The sequence below is a fragment of the Thunnus albacares genome, chromosome 5, assembly GCF_914725855.1.
Source record: "Thunnus albacares chromosome 5, fThuAlb1.1, whole genome shotgun sequence".
NCBI classification, from domain to species: domain Eukaryota; kingdom Metazoa; phylum Chordata; class Actinopteri; order Scombriformes; family Scombridae; genus Thunnus; species Thunnus albacares.
Genome location: NC_058110.1, coordinates 36,602,909 through 36,620,633, shown reverse-complemented (window position 1 = coordinate 36,620,633; position 17,725 = coordinate 36,602,909). Strand labels below are relative to the sequence as shown.

Here is a 17,725-nt window from a genome sequence, read left to right as displayed (position 1 = left end):
ATCAGCTGCAGCGTCCAATCAATAACTGATATCCGATAAGGGGGCGTGTCGGCTGGTAAAAGACTTCCATGAAGGCTGCTCTCATGTTTCTTCGCTCCTCGCTCCTCCGAGCAAAACAAGAGACTTGGGACGCTCGTCAAAATGGCGCATCAGGAACAACGTCCGGTTCAGGCGAGCAGCGAGGAGACATAAAATAAGAGACTTGAGACGCACCCTAAAGCTGCGTTCATTTATCTTTGTCTGCAGGAGAGGAAGTGGAGTCACAACAGAAGACAGTGCTTTGTTAAAGTGAGCACAGCTCCCTCTGCTGCCACCAGTGGTAGTTACAGAACACTGGTGCATTTAATTCTGTAGATATCTGAGCAGAAGAACTGCAGTGATTAGTCCGTTAATTAATTTGACGACTGACAGAAAATTAATCTGCAACTAAATGTGACATTTCTGTTTTCAGCTTTTCAAATGTAAGGATCTGATGCCTCTGATGTGTTTGTCACAAATAATAATAAACTGGATCTTTGGGTTTTGGGCTGTTGGTCAGACACAACAACACATTTGAAGACGTCACATTGGACTGTTAGAAAATATCTCAGCCAAGTTTTCTCTATTTTCTGACATTATAGAGAAAATAATTAATGTGAATACTTGATGTTTTTTACTCCACTGCATTTATTTGACAGCTTTAGTTACTTTTCAGATTCAAATTTTACATAAAATAACATAATGATGAGATTATGAACCACATATGCCTCATCAAAGATTAAACCTGCGGCTCCCAAACTTTTTGGCTTGTGGTATTTTTCAAAAGCTCAGCAATGCAATTTTACTTATATGTGTATATATGTGTGTACATGTATGAATAAACACAAAGGGAAATAAAATAGTTAATAAAAGAAAAAAAGAAGCCAAAATGCACAACATTCTCATCCAAAGTGACACAGAATCACATCATCAATGGAAAAACAGGAATGGGAATTTTACTTCTATTAAATTGGTTGCAATCTGCAGCCTCAACACTAGATGGCATCACTAGAGCAGTTTGCTCCTAAACCCTGCTGGTCCTGCAGGTGGATTCTTCACATGTGGAGACTGGACCCGACTTCTTCTAGACGACAGAGAACTGAAAATAAAATCAACAACTTCAGCAAGGTGACAAGAATGACATCACACCTGAAACAGCCCACCAGGTAATCTGTTATAATAAACCCATCATCTCCCAAGCAGTGATTGTGTAGTCAGGGATTAGCAGCTGTAACTAAGCTTTAAAAAGGTCTGAGACGCTTTGGATTCCTTCACATGCCAAAACAGTTTGCATGAGGAACTATTAGAGCGACATTCAGAGTCCACAGAGTTTGACGGGTTTGTAACTTTTTTATTGTCTTTCCAAAACCTCAAGAGCAAAAGTATCAGGAAGGGGCTGAACGTGTGTTTGTCCAACTGACTAGTTTACTGCTGAGAACAGAACCTGAGTACTTTTGAGACCAGAGTTAGCATCATCAGCTAACTACATTACTTTGTGGGGTAACAGGTGACTTATTCAGGAGTTCATGGTAGCAAAACTAGGCCAAAACACGCCTTTTCCATAGAGGCGTGTTTCGTCTCCCAGTTGACAGCACCTCAGTGGAGAAAGTGGACACGAGTCTTTGATGTCTTAATGCTGAGACTGTTTTTGGCTTAAATATGCAAAACCACTGGTTTGGCTTCAGGATTTTAATTTTCATACAAGTCAGATGGAAACATTACAAAGTTAGAGAGTTTTCAACCAACACTAGCTACAGTAAATAAGATCTACCAGCGACAGCAGAATCAAAGGTCGGCAACTAAAGCCGGTTTTAGTCATCCCAGAGATCCCAGAGTTCCCCTCATATTTACGGTGACATTTTACAGTCTGTTGTTTATAGTATAGTAGTAGAAGCCATCATGGAAGCCAACAGTAAGAGTGAACAGAGACATGCAGGGTTTAAGAGCGTCACCTCCACATTTGTGCGGTTTTTGATTTCCCTGCTGTTCCTCCTCATCTTCCATTTGTAGAGCAGAACAGCCGACAGAATTATACCAACTAAGGGCACACACACAACTAGAGGCAAGGAGAAACCTGTGCGAGAGACATAGGATAAAGCTGAGAAGGAAGAGAGAGAGAGAGAGGACTTGAATACAGGGTCAAAAAGGAAAAGAATGTTTTATATTGTATTACAGGCCACTGAATACAAATGATGTAAGAAAATGAGTCTCACATTATGTGAAACATTTGATATGTTTTGAATTATGTAAAGGTCCTCATTCTCTGTAACTACCGGTGTTGGCTGGTTAATGCAGGACGCCGGCGCGCCACTATGGAGAGAAATTAGATTCAATTTACCGTATTGGTTTGAATATAAGGCGGGGTTTTTTTTTCCTGGAAATACATCTGAAAAGGTGAGGTTGTCTTATATTTGGGGTCTAGACTTTTAAATGTCTATATACATTCACAACAACAGATGGTGCTAAAAATCTGTAAAACGAGCGCTCCGCTCCTGACTGAAGTGAGCCACCGTCTCTCACAACTAGCCTACAGTGCCGGCAGCCTGACAGATGGAGAGACACGGAGATCGTCTCGAACAAAGTGGCTCAAAAGTAGGCAAACGACTGAATATCAGCAACGAACCAAGTGTTGTTGTCAGGTCGACTAGTATTACTGTCTCTCCTCTGCTGTGGAGCAGCAGCTCCGCCCGCAGCGACAAAGAGGAGAGAAACTCAGCGCGACCAAAACTGATGGCAAAACACAGTACAGAGCCTCACACTGTGCTGCAATGAAACAAGTGCACATAAATTAGGTAAGTGACATGAATGAACATAATGTCTACTGCATTTTGCTGTCATTTTGTGTCGTGCTGAGTCTCTCCTCTCCTCTGTTTCAGGGCTGAGCGCTCCACGCACACGGAGCTCAGCGGAGAGACAGTGAACCAGGTGAAGTACTTGAGTTGACAACTACACTTTTTATGTTACTGTAAGTGCAAAAAAGGTTTTGCAAGTAAAAAGCAAATAAGAGTAATTTAACTAAAGGTCATTTTAAATTGTAAATCTTTTTCCAAAAATGAGTCTTGACAAAGTGGGGGTCGTCTTATATTTGGGCCAATATAGTAGATTAGATTTACAAATCAAAATTTACAATTTTTGCGTAAATGATGGTGTTCAGAAAAACTTTGTCCAATACACACACAATACCAAATGATTTGAACAAATTTTACAAATAAAAATGCTAATGTTACTTCATTTTCACTCTAATGTTACTTGGTTTTAATGCTGATGTTACGTTATTGTTTTCACTCTAACATTGCTTTATTTTCACACTGTTATCTATTTGCTTTAATGCTGACTTTATTGTTTTCATGCTAATGCTAACGTTACTTTATTGTTTTCATGCTAACGTTAATTTATTTTTCACACATTACTTTGTTTTCACGATAAAATTACGTCATTGTTTCCACTCTAACATTATTTATTTGTTTTAATGCTGGCATTACTTTATTGTTTTCATGCTAATGCTAACGTTACTTTATTATTTTTAACAATGTTTCAACGTTACTTTGTTTTCATGTTACTGTTACTCTGCTTTCATGCTGACATTACTTTCATGCTAATGCTAATGTTACTTTATGGTTTTCTTTGTCATGTTACTTTTTCATGCTAATGTTACTTTTTTGTTTTCCCATTAGTGTTATGTTAACATTACTGCGTTTTACTCAAAAATTTGAGTAAAATTTCACCAGCTGCCATTGGAAACTACTGTGAAGATCACAGTAACATATATTATAACTGTTAAACATGAAATTTGGTTTTGAAGTGGTTGGAGCTGTGAACAATGAAAACACAATGAAACAATCTGATACTGAATCAATACTGATGCAAAATGTAAACCAATAACTACAACTATGTAGGAGGCTCCAACTAAAGCAGAGAAGAGTTCAGAAAAAAGGGTTTAAAGTTTTCATGGTGGCCAGCAAACTGCAAAGATAAAAAACATGTATTACCTACTTTTTGTGCCTTTTTTAGGCTGATTATTTTACCCCCAAACAATCATTGCCATATTGAAAATATATACGCTTATAAAAGTAGATACAAATAATGTTCAGACAGACAGACATGAACTGTCCTGTACCTGTAAACTGCTCTGTGGTTTCAGGGAAAGATGACGAAGGTGTGAAGCTTCCTGAACTGGAGATTAAACTCTGTGTTGTTGTTGGTGTGGAGGCTGATGGGACTGATGTTGGAAAAGGTCGGAGAGTCCGGTTTGGTTTTGAAGTGGTTGGAGCTGTGAATGATGAAAACACAATGAAACAATCAGATACTGAATCAATACTGATGCAAAATGTAAACCAATAACTACAACTATGTAGGAGGCTCCAACTAAAGCAAAGAAGAGTTCAGAAAAAAGGGTTTAAAGTTTTCATGGTGGCCAATAAACTGCAAAGATAAAAAACATGTATTACCTACTTTTTGTGCCTTTTTTAGGCTGATTATTTTACCCCCAAACAATCATTGCCATATTGAAAACATATACGCTTATATAAGTAGATACAAATAATGTTCAGACAGACATGAACTGTCCTGCACCTGTAAACTGCTCTGTGGTTTCAGGGAAAGATGATGAAGGTGTGAAGCTTCCTGAACTGGAGATTAAACTCTGTGTTGTTGTTGGTGTGGAGGCTGATGGGACTGATGTTGGAAAACGTCGGAGAGTCCGGTTTGGTTTCAATATGGTTGGAGCTGTGAACAATGAAAACACAATGAAACAATCAGATACTGAATCAAGCATAGCATTTTTGCAGATCTCAACTCAATTAATTTTGCCATATTCTTCATTACTGCTGATAATTACCCACTCTACATTTAAACTTACATTAGTTCTGCTCAAGCACTTTAGGCTCTCTCCTTCTATTGGCAACTTTCTTGCTAATCCCACGGTTGATTACATGTTATTCAGATCTGCTAGCTGCTTTAGCTTAGCAGTTTAGCGTAGCAGTTAGCGATGGCTTCCCTCTCTCCCTCTCACTCTCCTGCTCTCTCTTGCTTGGTGTGTCATATGTTTAGCAATTCCTCTGCATCCTTTAATGATAATGGTGCGTGTAATAAATGTAGTTTATTTGCAATGTTGGAGGGGAGGCTCAGTGAACTGGAAGCACAACTCCACACCATGGAAAACATATCATCAGGTACTGTAGTTAGCCAGCCCCTAGTAGCCGGTGTGAGCCGACCTAGCGTAGCCCCTACTCCCCTGGTAGTTCCTGAGCAGCCAGGAAGCCAGGGTGGCTGGGTGACTGTCCGAAGGAAGCATAGCCCTAAGCATAGAGGGTTTCATCCCAAGTCCAGCACCCTGAGACTGTCCACTAAGCAGAACAAGGGAGTCTGAGGACTGGTGAGCATCAGAGCTACTGTCCAGGACGAAACAACCAAGATCCAGGAATACATCATGATGCAGAGGAGGAGGAGGAACCATCATGGAGGGACAAGCCCCTACACGGCATGTACCACCGACAGATAGAAGAAGTGGCTGATATCAAGAAATCCTACCAGTGGCTGGAAAAGGCTGGACTGAAGGACAGCACAGAAGCACTGATCATGGCAGCACAAGAACAAGCACTTAGTACCTCCAGATCCAGACTGACAAACTGGTGATGGCTAACCAACCGCACATCGTGTTGATGGACAAACAACAGAAGAAGACAGTGGTGATAGATGTAGCAATCTCAAGCGACAGCAACATCAGGAAGAAGGAACACGAGAAACTTGAAGAATACCAAGGGCTGAAAGAGGAGCTAGAAACGATGTGGGGAGTGAAGGCAACAGTGGTGCCAGTGGTAATGGGAGCACTGGGGGCTGTGACCCACAAACTGGGAGAGTGGCTCCAGCAGATTCCAGGTACAACATCTGAGGTCTCTGTCCAGAAGAGCCCAGTCCTAGTAACAGCTGTAAAAGTAATGAAAGACGAAAGATTTGGCTTATAATTTTAATATGCAAATATGAAGTGAGATCATTACATTTTCTCTGTAACTCAGTGTTTGCCTTTGGACAGATATGTTCTTTTGTTATTGTTGAGAGGCCCACTGGCCTTCTCCATCATGTTTCATCCCCAAGAAGATAAATCTCTGTGTCTTGGCCTTCGACATGTTGAGGGGTTGATGCCTTTACTTGAAGAGTTTACCAACTTTTATGTAAACAGTGTCACGGCTCTTGTCAATCAGATGTAATTGTCTTTTTAATAACCACATAGCCACATATGGCTTGAGGCTCTTCCTTGATTTGTGTCTTTAGGTGATGTGGCTCCTAGTTAACATACATGTGCATGTAAATGTATCTTGTGGCTGTTTGCCATTGGTTGTAATCCATAAGTTTTCTATGTTTTGACCAATCACAGATCATTTCTTTGTTCCTTCTGTAACTATAATAGAATGGGCTTTGCTTTTTGCTCGCTGAGACGAACTGATGCAAATCTTTGTGTGTTCTGTCTCCTTATTGTACAATAACATTTTTTAATCTTCAACCCTGGAGTGTTTTGTGTAGTATTTTATATGTGTGTTAGTGTTTTCAGACAATTTCCACGACACAGCTAAGATACTGCACAGAAGACTCTGGCTACCCTCCTCTCAATGCAACAAATCAGACAATCTAATAAAATTTTGTGGACATAACCTGAAAATATATTTCTTGTTTCCGTCCTGATAAAAAGAAAAGGACACTGTTGATGCTGTCAGGTTATTTAAACATGATTTTTGTCAAGTAATTATAATGATGAAAAGGAGAACAACATGTTTCTTAATAATTTTATATGACAATAAAACAACTTTTTTAAAATCAGTTCTCTAAAAATTAATGTCAACTGAATAAAAGGTAAATGGATCATGAAGACACATTTTCATAATTTTCAATGGAAACTCACCATCTCCAACAATAATCCGGAACATGTAGGATGAATCTGGAGACGAAGCTCTGCCGTAACCACACCCGTACCGTCCTGTGTCCGACTTCTTCAGCTGTGTGATGGTCACATACAGTCCAGATTTAGATCCTTCTCTATATTCAATGCTGTATCTGCCATTCTGAGCTCTGTTCTCTTCTGTTTCAACCAGGATGTCTTCTTCTTTGTTACATTCATCCTTACAGAGGAACTTCCCGCTTCCGTAGACAGTATTGCTGCATGGATATGTGATATCTCCTCCTTCAGTTTCAGTACGGATGAAACGAGTGTTGTCACCCAACGTTGCTTCTGAAAAGATGAACAATCAACAGTTACTGTCTGTACTTCCTGTAAGATGCTGCAGTCTGATCACAATATTTCCTGCTTCACATTTACACAGATCTAGAGTCATGCTGGGAGCTGCCCAGTTCAACCAGTCTGACTACTGGCATAATGATTTCATCCAACATCAAAACACTGAGTCAATATATCATAAATCTCTCACATTCTTCCCACAATTTAATTAGATTCTATCTGACTTTGTTTATTCTTAAAGGTTCTGTATGTAAGAATCAGAAACTCCTTCTCATTAGTGACACCTGTGGCTGTTAAATGAGCTGCAGTCAACACTTTGCTGCTCACGGTGTGAGACTACTGCAGGTGATGTCATTTCCTTGCTTACACTTCTCATATTTTGCACCGTGTTTCAGAAAAACTGAATCCGGTCCGGGTCCTTCACATAGAAATCAGTCCACAGGCTGTTACAGACAACCGAGAAAGTCGGAGAAGGTCTCATTTTTTATGTTACATTACTAACCGTTCACTCATTGGCAATAAAAAACAATTAGTAGGCAAGCTGGCGGCCGTGAGCCTCTCCCCGGTCAGAACAAGCTCTGTTACTGTGTCTCTCACTTCTGTTATATGTTATATGTCAGGAAATCATCATGTCTGTTCATGTACACACGTTGGGAGCTACTATCCGATCCCAGCCTCGTAACAACAAACTCGACCAACGTCACCTGTAGAGATTGTGAAAGAAAACTGAATAGTAGGTTATCGTTTGATGTATTTCTTGAATATATCATACATGTTACAGATAGTGTTTTAAGTACAGTTTAGTGTTTGTTTGTGTTTCACACCTGTTCTAAATTCCTCTGTGCTGTGTCTATTCTAAACTTAGTTCTTTGCTGTGTAAGAAGAGGCAGTTGTGTGTTCAACAGTTATTCTGTTGTACTTTTATCTGAGCCAGTGATAAACTATAATTATGTAGATGTTTATGTGTTAATTTGATAGGCTTTTAGAGGATAGTGTGGTTTGTCCTTAATTTAATATGGTACTTATGTTATTTTGTGATGCTACTTGGTGCATGCTTGAGTGCTGTCATATATGATCGTGAAGAAAGTCTGTTCCTAGGTTAGTTGAACTTTTGACTTATGTTTCTATCTGAGGTTTTTGCAGACCTGTACGATTAGTAAACAGATGTTTTAAATTCTGTACAAGTAGTATTTAAGGGACTGGCTAAGTGCCAACTTTTCAGACAAAGAAAAGATATCTAGGTGGTATCTTTGTCTCCAGAACTATGATGCATTATACTTCTGATTGTATTATTTGATTACATTATTTCATAACCTGACATTGCTCTCTTTGTGTGTTTATTGAGTGATCAGCAATTTCCCATTACAAGATACTAGCTACCAACTCCTCACCTGGCTACCCAACCTGAAGGAGGCAACAACCGGGCCGGAGAAGATGGCGTGCCGGTGTTCTATTCAGGTTCAGGAGGCGCCCATACCGGCCACCACTACCTGCACTGCTGCTGGCTAACGTGACATCCCTCTGGAACAAGACAGACAAACTCTTTCTTTTAATCCAAACCAACAAGAATGACAAAGACTGCTCTGCCATCTGCCTGAGACTTGGCTGGACCACACCGTGCTGGACCTATCGGTAACCCTGCCTGGATTTACACTCTACCGAGCCGACAGGTCAGCCAAGCTATCGATGAAAACCAGAGGCGGTGGTATCTGTTTCATGGTTAACGAACACTGACGTACCAACCATACTGTGCTAAACAGCTCCTGCTCCCCTCACTTGGAATACATCAGTGTTAAATGTAGACCTTCCTACCTTCCCAGAGAGTTTGCATCTGTTCAACCCCTGTTCTTAATAGGACACAGCCGTGGACAGCTGCGAAAGGGAGATCTAACAACAAACCTCCCCAACAACCGAGTGTGCAACTGGAGAACAGATTTGCTCCACTGCTGCAGGACCCTTGCTCTCCGTCTGATGACCTGGATAACCTCTCGTCTTCACACAGCAGGGTGAGGACTGAGAGTAAATCTGAAAATAAAAGGCTACAGGGAAAGCTGACGACTGGGCCTCAAGCTCTGATTTTGGGTGACTGTGCTATAAACGATTTAAGAAGCATGTACAGTAAGAACACCAAAATAGTCTGCTTTCTGAAGGACATGGTCTTTGACATGACTGAGAGAATCCTGCATATTGTGGCTGCACATCCAAATGTGAAAAACATTATACTGCACACAGGGACCAATGATGTGAAACAACTGTCTGAAGTGCTGAAATGAGACTTTAGTGATCTGTTGAACACAGTCAGCTCTCTGAATGCTGAGGTGTTTATCAGTGGCCTTCTACCGCCAGTCAGAACAGGAGTTGAGAGGTTCAGCAGATTGTTGGCACTGAACACATGACTTTCAACTGCATGTACTGTCCATTCACTTCACTTCATTGACAATTTCAACTTTTTCTGTGACCGCAGACATCATCTCTTTTCCTTAACAAGTCAGGAGTAAAATTGTTCATCTCTAACTTATTTTACCTCCTACCTCACCAATTTGCTCCCTCTGCCAAGGTCAAGAGACAAGAAGAATCAAAATAAGAAGAAGACATAACAAAACACGACAGAAACCTTGAAAGAGAACCGCCTCAGCCTTTGCCTGAAGAGAGCTTTAAACATGATAGTCAATAGAGTCGAGAGGAGGAGTCTCCAACCCCCTCACCAACTTCCACCTTTGAGGATTCACCCCCTTCACCCCCTTCATCCCCCCAAACCCCATCCAGGTCGCTCTCTTCTCCAGTCACCCTTTCTCCCTCCTCCCCCCTCTTGGAGTTCACTGACCAGATGAAAGAGCTGGTCACTGCAGGGACCAAACTTACACCCCACCCTGCTCCCATTTTCTCTCCCCTAAACCCCCTCAGTGTCCACCTCCACCAATGGCTTTAAGTCTTCAAACAGTCACAACACATTCGTCACAGTTACAGCGCCCACCCCCCCCCTCCCTCCACGACGGCTGCAGAATCATCCTCTCTCTCCCCAGCACAGCACATCCAGTTATCTCTGTCTCTTCCCAGGAAAAGCCGGGGCCCAGTGTGCTGGTAGCTTGCCCAATCCCTGTCTTGATAAGTAACAGGAAAAGAATGATGAATCTGTTAAGAAACAGGAAGCACTCAACTGGTTCTGCAAATTTATCAAATTTAGCTTCCGTTCCTCGTCAGCTACAGCTTGTCCCAAAAAATTGGGTGGATAATATTTTTAACACATTAAACTTAGCTTTATTAAATATCAGGTCTTTGTCAGGAAAAAACATTTTTAATCAATGATTTTATCATCGAGCACAACCTTGACTTTATGTTTTTAACTGAAACTTGGTTAGTCCAAGATAACAGAGCAGCTGTTCTTATCGAGTCAACCCCTCCCAACTTCAGTTTTATGAGTGAAGCTAGAGTGCATAAGAAAGGAGGTGGAGTTGCCATTTTGTTTAATGATTCCCTCCAATGCAGACAGATGTCTTATGGAAACCCCCAGGACAGACTAAAGAACTGTGCTGTGTTCTTGATAACTATGGACTGACTCAGCATGTGATGGAGCCCACACACAACAAGGGGCACACTCTGGACTTAATCATCTCTAATGGTCTGAACATTTCTAAGGTTGTGGTGACTGATGTTGCTCTCTCTGATCATTGCTGTGTTTTTTTTTGAGAGTGATATCTCCATGCACACACATGTTCAAACAGAGGTAATCACAAAATGGTATATCACTGAAAACACCAGTGAAGTATTTATTCAGGCCTTCTCCTCCACACCCGCCCTCTCTTTGGTCTCCATCAATGAGCTTGTAGATAATTTCAGTTCTAAAATTACAAATTTTATTGATGCCATTGCACCCACTAAGGTGAAGGTTGTCTCTGGTAAGAAAAGATCTCCATGGAGAAATGCCACGCTGGTCAGAATGGAAAAGAGAGTGTCGAAAATCTGAACGCAGGTGGCGAAAAACAAATCTCCAGGTTAATTATGACATCTATAAAGAGAGACAACACATTTATAATTTGGAACTGAGAAATGCAAGGTGGCCCTTCTTCTCTGATTGACTTCTCTGATCATTGCCAAAAATAATAATAATGTCCTAACATCCGTGGTTATGAAGTCGTTTTAGCGCATCATTCTCTCCTACCTGAAACGATTCACCACCCCTCTGATGGATACTCACCAGTTTGCCTGTCATGCCAACAGGTCAGTTGAGGACGCTGTCAACCTAGCCCTCCATCACACACTACTTCACCTGGAGTCACCCAACACCTACGCCCGCATCATATTCATTGACTTCAGCTCTGCCTTCAATACAATAAACCCGGTCAATCTTTTCAACAAACTAATGGACATGAACATTGATCCCTGCATATGCCACTGGATAAAGAGCTTTCTGTGGGGAAGGAAACAGAGGATTCACCATTCAGTCACCGTTCAGTCACCATTCTCAAATATGCAGATGACACAACCATAATTGGACTCATAACCAACAACAACGAGGACTAATACCACCAGCAGGTAGCCCAACCAGTCACTTGGTGCATCGACAACAACCTCCAGCTCAACACTTCAAAAACACAGGAACTTATTATTGACCTCAGGCGCTATAGATCCCTGTCCACCAAAACATCCTGTTTCAAACACAGCTTCTTCCCCTCTGCCATAAGGACCCTGAACACTTTGCAATAATCTTTGCAATAATCCCTGCCTGATGCACCTGCACTTTAAACTGTCATGTCAATGTTTATACCGTCTGTAAATATTGTTGTGTAAATTTGTATATATTGTCTGTTGTTCCTGTGTTAAGCTGTTATCTGTTCTATGTCTGACACAATGTTATGAGCTTTCCTATATGCTGTACCGAAAGCAAATTCAACTGACTTTGGTCGTGTGGTCATTAAACAATTGATTGATTGGTTGATTGATTGATTGATTGATTGATTGATTAATACATATAAATTGCTTCACAACTCTACATATAGAACCTTAAGCTTTAAAATCATTAAATGGGATGAACATAGTAAATATATCAGGTTTTATGACTTTCAGTAGAAACTCACCATCCGTAACTATGATGTTAAAGTCAGAGTAATCATCTGGGACCAAAGATCCACCCAAACCACATCTGTACTGTCCTGAGTCTGACTTGGTCAGCTGTATGATGGTCACAATCACAATTCTTCTTCCAGAAGATCCGTCTTTATAGCTGATGCTGTATCTGCCACTCTGAGCTGTGACACCATCTGTTTTAATGAGAATTTCTTCTTCTTTACATTCTCCTTTACAGAAGAACTTGGTGCTTCCAGATGAAGTAAAGATGCAACTCATTGAACCACTTCCTCCCTCAGCTCCAGCAAAAACATCTATTGCATTGACGAGTCCAGTGTTTCCATCCTGCAGTGCTGTTAGAAAGGTGAACAGTGAATACTGATGATCAATACTTTGTGTATTGTAGAATTACTGTAAACAGACTGCAGATTAATGAGGGCTAATCCATCAGTTCACAGAGAAGCAGAGATGATACAGAGGAAGCAACTTCTGTCTTTATGGGTATTACATGATGTTCCTCCTTTCTAACATCAACTGTATAAATGAGCAACCATAAATAATTAATTTGTTGTTAAATTTAATTACAGTGGGTGAGATCAGATTATGGATTACAACAGTACATCTAAATAAGAATACTGCAACTGAGAGCCGTTTGGTCATCAAAGATATATTAAAATGAACACAATGAATGTCCAGAAGCAGTTTGTGCTGCAGCTTTACAGACACAGTCAGGTAATCAGTCCTCACCTGATAAGAAGCAGAAGAACAGAACATGGTGGATATTCATTCTGAGTTTGATCCTGATGCAGACCATCATTAAGCTGCAGGAGAACTACCTCTATTACTTCAGTCTGTCCAGTCTGTCTGATCAATCGGGCAGATGATGCTTTAACATTCCTTCTCACTTTCATTTTCAGTGCCCATTTACTTGTCTCTTCCTGTGACAACTGCACCACCCAAACATCCCGTTTAAACAATCATTAAAGGAAGGAAAAATTCTAAAACGGAAGCACAGATATGTGATTTGGGCAGAGCATGCTGCTGTTGGAATTAGGTCAATAAACACAGCTACTAACAGAATCTATGCAAGACAGTGCATTGAACTTGCCAGATATAACTATCCTACTACACTACACTCCAGGCATGAGGCCAATGCTGAAACCCAAAGACATGGCATTCATTCAGTACAGCTAAAATCTGTAACAATGATGTTGGGCCGCAACCAGGGTTACATGCAAACCACAAAGCCTGACAAGGCTCCCATCATGAGGACACAATGGGAGTCCATTGCAAACTCCATTTCCAGTAATGCTTTACAAATTTGGCACCTAGGTGCTAAACAGGAAATAGTCTCAACAAACAGTCCTTCATTGGCTCAGTCTACTGCTAATCTGCCCACCTACTGGAAAAAAAAGACTACAGGGTTTCAGTCAAGATTTCAGGGCATTAACCACCTGATTAATTGTGGATTTCCTTTTAGAGACTGTTCTTTTTAACTTCTCTGCTTCTGTTTGCAGTTTTACATCTTTTTGCTTTCTTTAAAATACCCAACAGATGGCAGCACCTTATTTGATGAACTGCATAGTAAATCCTTTTGAGTTGTGATTTATTTGGTGGGATTATGGTCTATTTTTCTCCTCTGATAAACAACTAACCCCAAACCCTGGACCTCCTCCTGACACCAGCTGCCCTAACCCTAACCCCAAACCCTGGACCTCCTCCTGACACCAGCTGCCCTAACCCTAACTCCAAACCCTGGACTTCCTAATGAATTGCATAGTAAATCATTTTGAGTTGTGATTTATTTGGTGGGATTATGGTCTATTTTTCTCCTCTGATAAACAACTAACCCCAAACCCTGGACCTCCTCCTGACACCAGCTGCCCTAACCCTAACCCCAAACCCTGGACCTCCTCCTGACACCAGCTGCCCTAACCCTAACCCCAAACCCTGGACCTCCTAATGAATTGCATAGTAAATCATTTTGAGTTGTGATTTATTTGGTGGGATTATGGTCTATTTTTCTCCTCTGATAAACAAAAACTCCTAATTGCTTTTAGAATTTTGTCCCCTCTGTTTTCAGGCTGTATATTACTTCTTTGTCCTTTTCACCTTTATAATAATTTGACAAAAATCATGTTTAAATAACCTGACAGCAAAAACAATACCAGCTACGTCCTGTTTTTCAGGACAGGAACAAGAAATATCCTTTCCTAACCCTAAACCTGCCCTTCCTCCCCAGACTTTCCTTCTCTGCCTCTGTCTAATGAGAAGTAAAAGTTGCTTACATAACATAAGAGTAAAAAATATCCAGCACACTTTTTGCTTGTAATATTTGTTTTAATTTGTCTTTGTTGTCAATTAACCTTTTGCATTTTCAGTGGCAGTCCCCAAAACTTTATCTTTATTCTTTTGACTAATAATGTGTTACTGTGTCACTCACTTAAAAGTATCCTTCACATCATTAATATCCATAATATCACAAAAAACACTCCAAACACACACAAAAATATCCTACTCCTCATTTTGCCCATACTCTCTCCCATATATCCTTGCCTTGCACTCCTTGGTTCTGATCTTCTAATGTCTGTCTCTTGACTGTATTAAAACAATTATTTTGGCAACAGTTATAGCAGCTTTATATTTTCTTGATGAATCAACTTCTAGCTGCGATCGCTCTGAGCCTCCTTTAAAGCCCTGATATATATAATAATAATATCTCTCCACTTACCTAGCTCCAATCTAGCCTTTCTAGGATCCATAGATATCGCCCTCTATTGTAAAATCATCTGGCAGCCCGAAAAGATAAATTAGGTAGAAGAGTTGCTATTCTCTCTGGGTCACGGCAGAGTTGCCCCAATATTAGCTGTAGTGTCTCAGCTGTCCACAATCTTCACAAAAATTGTTCCCATAAAATAGCAGTAAAATCAGTCTTAACCTGTCTCAAATTGGTTCGCTTAGTAATTTATCACAATTTTGAATTTATATAATTTTAAATAAAACACCTTAGTGACACTCCACTCCTCTATTGTCTATATATGTTCTTTTTTTGCAAAAAGAAAAATGTGTTCCAATACCCTGTCTATGTATCCTCTGTCTCAGCTCTGTTATCACCCCACCTTTACACTCACACAGAGGCTGCAGCAAATCTGACTTCCTCCTTCTGTGCAGCTCTCCCTGCTGCTGAATTTGACCTGCATTACTCATTTGCATTGATTTTACAGCACTTATTTACAAATGTTTACAATTTAACCATCTTCCTACACATTTAGGTTTCTCCTGTCTTGACGTTCTACTCCTTATTATTCCCTTTTGTCTTGTGTATCCTCACAGAAATGCTGATAACGCATGCAGTTAACATCTCCAAACAAATGAACAGGCATTTAATCACCTTTATCTTACATATGATTCGTACAACAATCATCATTCACAACGGAGCCCAACATGTTATTTACAAAATCATACTATAGTGCACTTCATCTATTTGACACCACAACATACAAACAACACATAAGCTTTTTGTCTAGATTTGGCCCTGATAACAGTGGTATTTTTTTTTTTATCACCTTACTGGAAACTAGATTCTTTAGAGAAGGAGTGTTAGTTACCTGCAGCCCAGGCAGACACAATCTGAAGCCAGAAACAATAATTTAGCAGATTTGGTAAAAGGTTCTGCTTACCTCTATTGGTGGCGCCGTTGGTTCTGGTCAACAGATGCCCTGTCCGGACCTCAGCAGCCTCTGACACTCTCCTGGCACGACTCGCTGGCACGATCTTCAGGTTACCCACAACTTAGTATTAAACTCAAAACTTATAAGAGAAAGACTAAAAGAAATACACTGGAAGCTGGTAGAGTTCAATGTGAATAATTTTACTGTGCATAAAGAGCAATACAAAGAAAACTGAGGCCTTGATCCCGAGATAAAGAACCTAATGTAGAATCATAAAACATTAAATTATCTACCTCTCATAACCCCTCCTAATGTGGAGCTTATTTTCTAAACTCCACCTCGCTTGACCTTGACACTTTGGTAATAATCCAGACATGACTCATCTCAGAAAAAATGGTGTCTCAAAATTCTCTAACATGTATCAGTTTTCTCACAATATACATGGTCTAGCAGCCTTCACTCATTGCACACAGAAAATCAAAATGTGACATTATTCATCATCCCCTTCCAAATTTTCTTGGGAACTGTCTCTTATTGACATAAATGTTATCTTTGCACTCCCACTGGCATATTTGTTTAATCATGGAAAGGCAGTTTTCCACCACACAAACCAGCTTTTTAAAAGTATGCAAAATGCCAGTTTGGGTCAATATAGCACCAACACAAAGCTGGATTATTGTTGTTACAGAAAGCCTCTCAAGACACAAGGTTGTTTTGAGCCAGTTTTAGTGTTTATTTTCCTCTTGTTTACGTTCCTTTTGGGTTATTTTCAAACTAAAGCTTGATATAATCTACTCTTTTTAAACAGTTTGCCACTGATAGTTAATAACTTGTTAATAAATATATTTGTGTATCTTCTGAATGTCATATGTACATCTTTTTGTACAAGAAACAATACATTTGTGACAGTTTTTAGCTAAAGCTTTGACAGATTGCTAAAGTTAACCCGATGTTGTGTTGGTGCTGCATCGACCCAAACTTGGTCAAATTTGAAGCCAGTGATTTTTAGTTTGTAACAACAGACTGCAGACAGAAAAAGCAGTGGAGCGGCAGGATGAGAGATCATGACGCTGAGTGATGCATCCTTGTATTTAAATTATTTCTGCCTGACGTTCAACTAAAACTGGAAGTTACACAAAGTTGTCTGTTGAAGTCTGAATAAGTCAGCTTCCACCACTGAACATTTGATATTTTGTTAAATTCAGACACTTTTGCTCTGTGAGGATGAGCTCTGTCTGTCTGTCTGTCTGCTGCAACAATAAACAAAAATCAGCGAGTCACATGTCCAAAATAGGTCTTTGGTAGGAGATAAATCTGGTTACTGATCTGCTGCATGGATCCAGGTTACTACACTGCATATACCTACATAACCTGGTTTCTCTGGTTACTTTAATGCATATAAATGCACCAACTGTCACAGCACGAACTAAGAAGGGGCAGACTTGTTGTTGTAGAGGTCATCAACCGGGAGTCAGAGGATGGCCAGAGAAAGATTAAGGAAGCCATTCACATCCGTTTTTTTGACCATTTTTAAACAGAGATACTAACATCAGAAGTATCAATTCTTCAATTTCATTAGAAGTAAGGAAGTAAATCTCTTAAGTAATTAATTTCCTGGATATCTCTTTCATTTTATAGTTGGTCATTATTATTTGTGGGGTTGTGACCTCACAGTTTCCCAACAAAAGACGAAGACAGAGTTATTCCAGTAAGAAACAAAATATAGAACTGTAACCACATCATG

General features: G+C 40.2%; 1 protein-coding gene across 10 annotated transcripts; it reads right to left on the bottom strand.

Annotated features, from left to right (window-relative positions):
- Positions 1-1,010: 1,010 nt before the first annotated feature.
- LOC122981772 (polymeric immunoglobulin receptor-like) lies at positions 1,011-16,360 on the bottom strand. 10 transcript variants are annotated; one of them, XM_044350527.1, is made up of 8 exons: positions 15,991-16,356; positions 13,058-13,257; positions 12,322-12,663; positions 6,914-7,240; positions 4,591-4,743; positions 4,136-4,288; positions 1,971-2,116; positions 1,012-1,117 (listed from the first exon to the last, which is right to left on the bottom strand). In XM_044350527.1, the coding sequence occupies exons 2-8, from the start codon at positions 13,125-13,127 to the stop codon at positions 1,103-1,105; spliced, it is 1,206 nt and encodes a 401-aa protein (XP_044206462.1). In that variant the 5' UTR covers positions 13,128-13,257; positions 15,991-16,356; the 3' UTR covers positions 1,012-1,102. The 10 variants fall into 10 exon arrangements, with proteins under 10 accessions (XP_044206467.1, XP_044206462.1, XP_044206461.1 ...); XM_044350532.1 differs by lacking the exon at positions 1,971-2,116 and having other exon boundaries at positions 1,011-1,117; positions 15,991-16,358; XM_044350526.1 differs by lacking the exon at positions 1,012-1,117 and having other exon boundaries at positions 1,610-2,092; positions 15,991-16,359.
- Between the last annotated feature and the right edge of the window lie 1,365 nt (positions 16,361-17,725).

What these genes read in the sequence shown, in the direction of transcription:
- LOC122981772 (XM_044350523.1), bottom strand. Translation starts at nt 13,127, where the DNA reads ATGATGGTCTGCATCAGGATCAAACTCAGAATGAATATCCACCATGTT. An exon ending in AACCACAGAGCAGTTTACAG is followed by an intron (nt 4,289 to 4,590) that starts GTGCAGGACAGT and finishes CATCATTCACAG; the next exon opens with CTCCAACCACTTCAAAACCA. An exon ending in AACCACAGAGCAGTTTACAG is followed by an intron (nt 2,117 to 4,135) that starts GTACAGGACAGT and finishes CTTCCTTCTCAG; the next exon opens with CTTTATCCTATGTCTCTCGC.